Source organism: Catharus ustulatus, chromosome 16 (assembly GCF_009819885.2).
Source record: "Catharus ustulatus isolate bCatUst1 chromosome 16, bCatUst1.pri.v2, whole genome shotgun sequence".
NCBI lineage: Eukaryota > Metazoa > Chordata > Aves > Passeriformes > Turdidae > Catharus > Catharus ustulatus.
The window spans coordinates 2,791,959-2,800,450 of NC_046236.1; the positions used below are offsets into that span (position 1 = coordinate 2,791,959).

General features: G+C 59.1%; 2 protein-coding genes across 2 annotated transcripts; one reads left to right on the forward strand and one right to left on the reverse strand.

The window, feature by feature from the left end:
• Positions 1-55: 55 nt before the first annotated feature.
• ECI1 (enoyl-CoA delta isomerase 1) lies at positions 56-5,953 on the reverse strand. The gene is made up of 7 exons (XM_033074597.2): positions 5,876-5,953; positions 5,480-5,626; positions 4,413-4,540; positions 3,730-3,876; positions 2,743-2,864; positions 1,880-2,058; positions 56-553 (listed from the first exon to the last, which is right to left on the reverse strand). The coding sequence occupies exons 1-7, from the start codon at positions 5,913-5,915 to the stop codon at positions 387-389; spliced, it is 930 nt and encodes a 309-aa protein (XP_032930488.1). The 5' UTR covers positions 5,916-5,953; the 3' UTR covers positions 56-386.
• A 229-nt stretch (positions 5,954-6,182) lies between these two features.
• PTX4 (pentraxin 4) lies at positions 6,183-8,226 on the forward strand. Its single transcript, XM_033074289.1, has 2 exons — positions 6,183-6,631; positions 6,758-8,226. The coding sequence occupies exons 1-2, from the start codon at positions 6,503-6,505 to the stop codon at positions 8,003-8,005; spliced, it is 1,377 nt and encodes a 458-aa protein (XP_032930180.1). The 5' UTR covers positions 6,183-6,502; the 3' UTR covers positions 8,006-8,226.
• Positions 8,227-8,492: the final 266 nt, after the last annotated feature.

Consider the following 8,492-nt stretch of genomic DNA (forward strand, 5'->3'; position numbering starts at 1 on the left):
GACAGGCCACCACCCAGGACACTGTGACCACGGACAAGCCAACAAAGTATCCATCTCCTACCTCATTGAAGATTTATTAACAAACCTCATTTCACGATTAACTGTTGATTAACAGGAGGGAGGACATCCAAGGACCATGGGGTTCAGACCACAACATGCTGAAACCCTGTCCATTCCTTGGGGGCTGAGTGGGCTCTCCCGGCCCTTGGGGAAGGCAGCGTGGTGTCAGGCACTCTAGAGGCACAGAGGGAAGGGGCAGCTGGGGCAGCTGTGGGAGCAGGTGGCACGTCACCGATTGCTGGCACTGCAGGTGGCTTTGTTGTGAGACCAACAGCTACTGCAGCATTTCAGAGGGTGACTCGACCTCCCAGGGACCAGCTGGATCCTCAGCTCTTCCTCTTCTTCAGCATCTCCATGTACATGCGGAGGGACTTCTGGATGGACTCTTTTGAGACAAAGGTGATGAAGTTCTTGATGTCTTCCTCCCGGTGAGCTACCAGGCGGTCCAACACCGCCTTCCTCATCATGGTCTTGGTGAGCTGGCGGGCATGGTCTGCAGAGAAGACAGCAAGGATCAGGAACATGCCCTGTCCTCATCCCTGACCAGCTCTCAGTGCCACCAAATGCAGGTCTAATGGGGAGCGATCACACAGCAAAGTGCTCTTGAAAGCAGCAGGGAAAGGGATAAGCAAAACCCTAGGAGCTGAACTGGATAAATTCTCATACAATAAATTATGGTTGTACTGCTCAGTGGGGAAATGACTGATCTACTGGCAATGATGACAAAAAGTTGTGTACCTCGTTCTCTCTGTGCCCTCCACAGCTCTATATCCACCTCCAGTACACACCAGCAACTGAACAAAATTCCTTCTTATTTGAAACTGCTGTGGCTCTAAGGTCCCCTGAACCAATCCCTTCAATCACTGCAAGACAGTCTGCTCCTGCCAATCACACTGTACAAAGGCCAGCAACACTTCCCTCGAGCTCATCTCTGGGCCTGTGCCATTCCACATGGATATGTGGATGCAGCAGGAACACAGGGGCTGGTGGAGCTGACTGAGGCCCCCAGCACACATCTCACACCCTCACAGAGCCAGGTGCAGCAATGTGGCAGCACATCTGCTGCACAGATGTTTTATTGACACACTTAGTGACAACGAAATGAGGACACTGGGAACCCTGAATTGGTTCAGCACCGGGGTACTGAAGCCACCTCCACCCAGACACAGTTCTGATTTAGGGGAAGGATCTGCACAGGACCTCCTGGAAGTCAAGGGAGGGTGCAGCTGAGACATGCTCCCCAGTCTGGGTGGTGAGGTGTCACTCTAACACCAGGACAGCAGGGAGGAGAGGTGGCATGGACTGGGAAAGCTCAGATCTGTGGAGAGCCCTCTTCCAGCCCAGGAACCTTGTGCTGCAGTCACAGCCCAAACACACAATGCCTGTGCTGTCTGCCTGTCCTTATCCACACCCCCACCACTGCCATCCAGACTGCCAAGAGTTGATTCAGACCACAAAAGCAGCCTGGCAGCCACCCAGGAGCTCTCACCCAGCCTGTTCACTCAGCTCCATGGCAGCTTTTCTGGGCTAACACCTCCACTGACAGACTGAGATTTGGTTTGTCTGTGGAGCTCAGACATCTCCAGACTGACTCAGCAGGGCTGGCAGGATGAGCTGAGCTGGAGTCACATGCCCTAAACGTTAGCACAGTTTCCCTCTCCGTTAGCCCAAGACTGCTGGACCGCTGAGCTGAGCTTTCTTACCTCCCAGCAAACCAAACCTCCCCTTTTAATGGAAACTGTCACACAGCTCCCCTAGCACCAGTCCTGGCATCTGCTCTCCCACTCAGACCAGGTCTCCTCTTCTGCTAGAGGCTTACCAGGAAGTGCCAGCCACTGTGCCATGACAGCTGCAGCCTTCTCCATCAGCTTCTCCTCTGGCACCAGCTCATCCACAAGACCCAACTTGAGGGCCTCAGGTGCAGGGTGGAGGGAGCCCAGCTGGAGGGAGCGTTCCGCAATTCGGTGTCCCACAACATTCACAAATGTGTCCTTAAACCTGCAAGAGATGAGAGGGAAAGCTCAGGGGCAGCTCACTGAGACATCAAGAGCTGACAGCACCCTGGTCCCATTCCTCAGGCTCAGGGCTCTGAGAACATCCTAGTGCCACTCCTCAGGTTCAGTGCTCTGAACAGCAGCTCAATCACAATGTGGGCTCAATCACAATGTGAAAATGACATGAGAAGAGCCATTTTGGTAGCACCCCAAGAGAGCTCCTTCTTCTCTGCATGAAAGCTGCTCTTTTTAGCCTCAGTGCCTGTGGGTACCCACTTACTGTGACTGAAAACTCCTTCTCAACAGTGCATTTATATGTTCCTAGGGCAAACAGGGGTCTGTGCTCTCAGAAATCTCCACACCACGGGATTTTGCAGATACACAGTGTGTACCCAGAAAAAAGCCTATTCCCAGACTGAGCCTGACCCATGAGATCTCCCAGCACTAATTCTGGAGTTAACTGCAGAGCCAGGACTGAGGTCCTTGCTGGTGCATGATGTGAGGACTTTCTGCAGCCTGAAAGCTTTTCAGATACCTGCAGGACATGACAGAAATGAGGTGCCATCTCCTGCAGCTGCAAATATCTGACCCCTGACATACAAACCACACTGCCACGACCAGTTGAACTGATTAATTAACTCCTTGAAGATTAATTCTTTCTAGAGACCTACACATGATACTGGCCTACCAGAAGGGAGCCACAATGCCCAGCTGGGCTTCGTTCAGGCCGATGCTGAATTTGGGGTTCTCTGCCATGATCCTGTAGTCACACGACAGGGCAACAAGGCAGCCCCCAGCTGGGCTGGACCCCTGGCAGAGAGAAGGACAGAGTGAGTCCAGGACATGGTTACAAACATCCCCCAGCCTTGCTGATCACTCCAGAGCACGGCAGACACCAGGAAGACAAAGCAGATGTCCCCCAAATTTCTGACCACCTGATTCAAAACAGTCCTAAAGAAGATTTTTCTGATGTTTATCAAGGTTTCATAGAATCACAGGAAGGTTTGGGTTGGAAGGCACCTTAAAGCCCATTTCATTCCAAGCTCCCTGCTACAGGCAGGGACACCTTCCACTAGATCACGTTGCTCAGAGCTCCATCCAACCTGGCCTTGGACACTTGCAGGGATGGAGCAGCCACAGCTTCTCTGGGCAACGTGCTCTAGGGCCTCACCCCCCTCACAGGGAAGATTTCCCTTCCACTTGTGACCATCTTTTCCACGGCTCAGTGCTGCTCAGCCCTGAACAGGATGCTTGAGAGAAAACCCAAGTGCCTTCAGTGGGGGGCTGTGGACAGACACCACCGTGAGCTGCCAGGGCAGCACCGCCCTGGAAAATGAAAACAAGACACCAAAAATGTAATGACCCATCCATGGACACGGAGACCCCAGCAGCACCTCCCTGATGGCCAAGAACCCTGTCTGGAGAAGCAAAACCTGCTGGAAATGCTGACATGCTGCTGTAACCCAGCAGTGCCTGCAGCTTACACAGAGCCTGCAGCATCCCACACTTCCACACCTTCCCACACCCCACAGAACTGACAGACACAAATTTCGCCCGAACACCCCAACAGATACATCCCTGGATGAATTTCAGCCTGGTTTTTCAGTTGTCCCTGCCCACACAGTCCAAAGCAACTGCAATCCCACCCCAAGGAAGGCAGGCCCAAAGGACGTACATTGACTGCAGCCACTGTCACCATGTTGGAGCCGTAGAGCCGGAGCCACATCTCCTGCACAGCTCTCCAGAACTCAGTGTAGTGCTCCACGCTCTTCCCACACATCTCTGTGATATCCAGACCAGATGAGAATATTTTGGGGACAGCCTGGAATTGGGAAAACAGATGTCACTGAGAGTCACAGGGAAGGAAGGACCCCTCAGCTCTTGGCCTGTCAGCTTGAGAGAAAGGAAAATGATAAATATGTGATATAAATCAGGGTCTTTTGGGCTTTGAAAATATCTCCCATAGCTTGGATTATCCCATTATCATGGCCTGCAGTGCTGGGCCTCTGCTTGGAACACAGTTTCTCATTGTCAGGGCTCCTGTGTGAGTACATCAGCCACACAGCACAAAACCTGTCCTGTCCCATTCCCAGGCACCACCTTGTCCCCACACCACATTTGAAAATAAGCACCAGTAGCTCTCTGTGGGTGAGCCAGGAGATGTCACAGGATGTAGGCAGATAAGCAAACTTGATTTTCATGACAAAGCACAACACTTGGTTGTCGTTCCTCTGCTGGAAAAGGGCACAGGAAGAAAAATCACAGCCCTTCCAAGAGCCCCCTCCCTGAGCCAATCCAAGGTGCCTGAGGGCCCTCCTGTTCTAGTGATCAGTGACCCAAACAGGAGCAAACACTTACAGAGGTGATGATCACACCCCGGCAGGCCCGGTTGTTCTCTAGCTTCTCCAGGCTTATGGAAAACTCTGTGAGGAACTCCAGGCTGAGGCTGTTCACTGGGGGACTTTTGAATTTCATCATGGCAACTCCTGTGCAGGGTAAACAGGGACATCAGACCCTCCCCACAGCAGCTCACACTGCCCTGCCCTGGAGAGCTTCACCCACCTCCCTGTTTCTCTCAGCAAACTGTCTTCCCACTCTCACTCAGCAGCACTCCTGGCTATTTAAAAGCTTCCAGAGCAGCAGAGCCAAGAGCAAGGTCCTGCCTTTGCCCAGATCCAGCTACAAGCCAGGGTCACTCAGCCGGTGGTGGCACAGAGCAGACCATGTGTGGTGGCACCCCACGTGTCCCAAAGCCCAGCCACCTTCCGGGTCATGGTGCCCAGCAGTTCCCTTCTCTCTGGGGTCAATGGGGAAGGTCGAGCCTGCAGCCATCACAGCTAACAGTAGGTGTCCGGGGGTCACACACCTGCTGGAACCTGTCAGCACCACGGGAAAGACTATGAGCCCTTGTCCCTGTCCAAGCTGCACCACTCTACCTCAAAGGTCCTCCCTGAGTGCTGCAGCCATGGCCAGCTGGGAACAGCGTGAGGACACACCCAGGCACCTGAAAGCAGGACCTGGGAAGCCACAGGAAGAAGCACCCATGCTCAGTGCAGGGACATGGCCCCATGACAGCTATTCCTGGTAGCCAGGTCACAGAAACTCCCAACAGATCTCCTCTGATGGAGCACTGCCACTCTGTCAGGTGCCCAAACCAGGAACCCTCAGACAGGGGACACGGCAGAGGCAGGGGACATTAACAGCCAGGATTTTCCTGTAGCACCAACCTTCCGAACTGCCCATAACTGGTGAGACTCCAAACCCCAAACACTTCTCCCCGAAGCTCCTAAGCAGCTGCAGCTGCTACATCTGGGGCTTTGGTGATTTTCCATGCCCAGAGCCACAGAGCCATGGGACAGGGGTGGCAGGGACCCTGCCTGTGCCCCACAGTGACAATGACACCACAGAGGTGCCACCCGCCGTACCTGAGCTCTCGTCCAGCTCCACCTGGATCTTGTTGTTGCTGAAGGAACGACATGGGGCGAGCGGGAGGCCGGGGGGCTGCAGGGGGCTGGGGAGCGGCCGGGTGGCCCTGTCCCACGCTGGGGGACGGCAGCACAGGGGCAGCACACCTGGGGGACACAGACAGGTAAGGACGGGAACAGCACAGCCCCACAAGTGTAGAGTGCGCTCCCCAAACGCGCTCTGCACGGACAGGGCGGGACATGGGGACACCCCGACCCACTCAGGGAGGATACAGGGACACCCCAACCCACGGCAGGGGGACACGTGGAACACCCTGGCGGCACAGAGAGGCAGCGGGGGTTCGGGGACATGCCGAGCCCGCTGCAGGGAGCGGTCGGGGCAGGGTCCGGGCGCACCTGAGCGGCCGATCCGGCGGGCGAGGGTCGCAGCCGCCATCTTGTGTAGGGCTCAAGGGTACGGGGCGGGGCCTTGGGGCGGGGCTTGAGAGGGGCGTGGCATATGGAAAGGCGGATCCTGCTGCTCTGCGCCGTAACCCCGCCCATGGCCCCAAAGCTCCGCCCACCGGCGGCGCTGCGGCGCGCACATGCTGCCCCCTCGTGGTGACCCTGCCGCACCGCCCTGTCCTGCCCGCACTGACCGCTCCGTCCTGCCTGTCCTGTCCTGTCCTTGCTCACACTGACCGCTCCTCCTAGCTGCCCTGCCCTGTCCTACCTGCGATTCCCGGCCTGTCACCCCCTGCCCTGCATCCAGCCACGTGCCCAGGGTCCCCCACACACCTTTCTGTGCCTCACAGCCCAATATCCCCGGCCCGGCCCCTGCAGCAGGACGCCAGAGCCCGGGAGCTCTGGGCCGGTGCCAGCCGCCCCCGCAGAGCGCTGGCCCGGGGCCTCGGTGCTGGGAGCCCCGGTGCTGGGGCGTGCCAGCGGCGGCTGCGGATCTCATCATGGTGGAGGCTGCCCGGGGGGACACCACGGGGGCCAGCGCCGGCCTTGTCGTGCAGGCAGAACGCGTCCGGCAGCGGGATGGCGGGGATGGCAGTGCCCCTCTGCCTGATCCTCACTGCCGCCCTGCAGGGCGGCCTGACCCGAGCACCGGGGCCCCCGGCCCGCCCCGGACCCCTGCTCCTGCGGCTGCGGCGCCTGGAGGAGCAGGTGGGTGCCCGGGGCGGGGAGGGGGTGCTGCCCAACCTGTGCCAGAGGGACACTCAGCATTTTGGGTTGAGCAGGGACCCGGCGTGGGGACGTGGGTTCACCCCACATCATCCCACTCCCTTGCAGTTTCTGCGGCTCCAGGAGGTGACACTGAACCATCTCCAGAGCATCGCCAGCAACTACAACATCTCTTACAACATCGATGGACGTTTCCAGGCACTGGAGGAGCAGGCGGAGGCGGCCGACGCTGCCCGGACCGCCCTGGGTGCCGAGCTCGCCCGCCTGGCCACTGCTGGCCGGCGGCTGCGCCGCAGGCTGAAGAGGCTGGAGGGGACAGTGGGTGCCCTGAGCCCACCACATGGACTGGTCACCCACCCACCGGCAGCACTGGTGGAGGCTGGCACCAAACCTCACGGTCTGCCGGACACTGCCGGCAGCCGGGGCAGCCAGCTGGAGCAGCAGCGACCGGGCCAGGCTGTCCCCAGCATCCCCAGCCCTCGCCGCCCGAAGAGGAGGCGGTGGCAGCAACATCGGCAGGAGGAAGGGCACTGGCTGTCGGCTGCTGCCGGGGCTGGTGGAGCACCCGGGGAGGATGAGGAGACCCCTCGCGATGCAGCACCCCGAGCCCAGACCATGGCACCGGTGTTCCCCACAGTCCCCCAGGAGCAACCCCCAGCCCCCCAGCAGTCGGGAGAGGGTAGGTACGGCCCCCTCACCTCGATGCCCACCTCCCCCGCTTGTCGCACCGGTGCCGTCCTGTTCTTCCCCAACACCTCCGCTGAGCACAGGGCTGTCCTGGGGCTGGGGCCACACCGGGGTCTGCGGGCGATGTCACTCTGTGCCTGGCTGGCCACCCTAGCCCCTCGCCTCGGTGCTGTCCTCTCCTACCTCACCGAGGACGGGCACAGTGAGCTGGCCGTGCATGGCCATGGTGGGGATCGCCCTGGCTCTGCACGGTTCTTCTTGGGAGTCGGGCAATTTCGGGAGCTCCCGGTGGTGCCGCTCCTGGATGGCAAATGGCACCACCTGTGCCTCACCTGGTCCTCCAGCCAGGGCCAATACCGATTCTACGTGGACAGGAGGCTGCTGGCTGCCGGATCCGGCTTCCACCCGGGCTATGAAATTCCCGCTGGTGGCTCGTTGGTGCTGGGCTGGGGACAGGACGGCCCCAAGACGGACATGGGCACTGCAGAAGCTTTTGTAGGTCACCTGGCTGGCTTCGCTCTCTGGAGACGGGCTCTCCTGCCCGGGGAGGTGGCCAGAATGGCCATCGGGCGGGGGCTGCCCCGCGGCCCCCTCCTCACGCTGGCCGATGCCTCCCTGCAGGGCGGGGTGCGGAGGGTGGCGTGTCCCTGCCTCCAGCGCTGCCTTTGACAGGCTGACAGCAGGAATGGTGCCGGCTAGCTGCGGTCACGGCTGGCTCATGGTGCCGCTCCCGACCTGAGCTGAATCCTCCCAGGTGATGGGACACCCAGCAGGGAGAGAGCGTCTCAGGACCGGCACCATCGGAAGGGGGGAAAAGGGAAAATAGGTCTTGGCAACCAGTACAGGAGAGGTGGGACCAAAGCCAGAGATCACCTGCTCCTGCAGACCATGGCTCCTATTAAAATTCTCCGAACATTAGAGAAACATAATTTGTCCTGCTCATTCACTGCAACGCTTGTGCCGCTCACAGCCGGGCAGGACCTGCTCGGCACGGGCAGCCGGAGCGGGTGACGCTGCTGGTTCCCTGCCCCTGAGTCAGAGCAGGGGAAGCGGAGCACGGGAAGTGGAGCACGGGACAGCCCGTGACCGGGGTGAGCCAGCGCTGCGGGACCAGCCGGTGCCGTGCGCTGCTCCTGCCCGCGGGGCTCCTTGGCCG

Bases quoted from the DNA above. Each gene is read 5' to 3' on its own strand.
- ECI1 (XM_033074597.2), bottom strand. From the start codon at position 5,915: ATGGCGGCTGCGACCCTCGCCCGCCGGATCGGCCGCTCAG. The intron at 3,877-4,412 runs GTAAGTGTTTGC...TCCCAATTCCAG, and splicing joins GGGGTGTGATCATCACCTCT to GCTGTCCCCAAAATATTCTC. The intron at 2,865-3,729 runs GTACGTCCTTTG...TCTCTCTGCCAG, and splicing joins TGACAGTGGCTGCAGTCAAT to GGGTCCAGCCCAGCTGGGGG.
- PTX4 (XM_033074289.1), top strand. From the start codon at position 6,503: ATGGCGGGGATGGCAGTGCCCCTCTGCCTGATCCTCACTGCCGCCCTG. The intron at 6,632-6,757 runs GTGGGTGCCCGG...ACTCCCTTGCAG, and splicing joins TGCGGCGCCTGGAGGAGCAG to TTTCTGCGGCTCCAGGAGGT.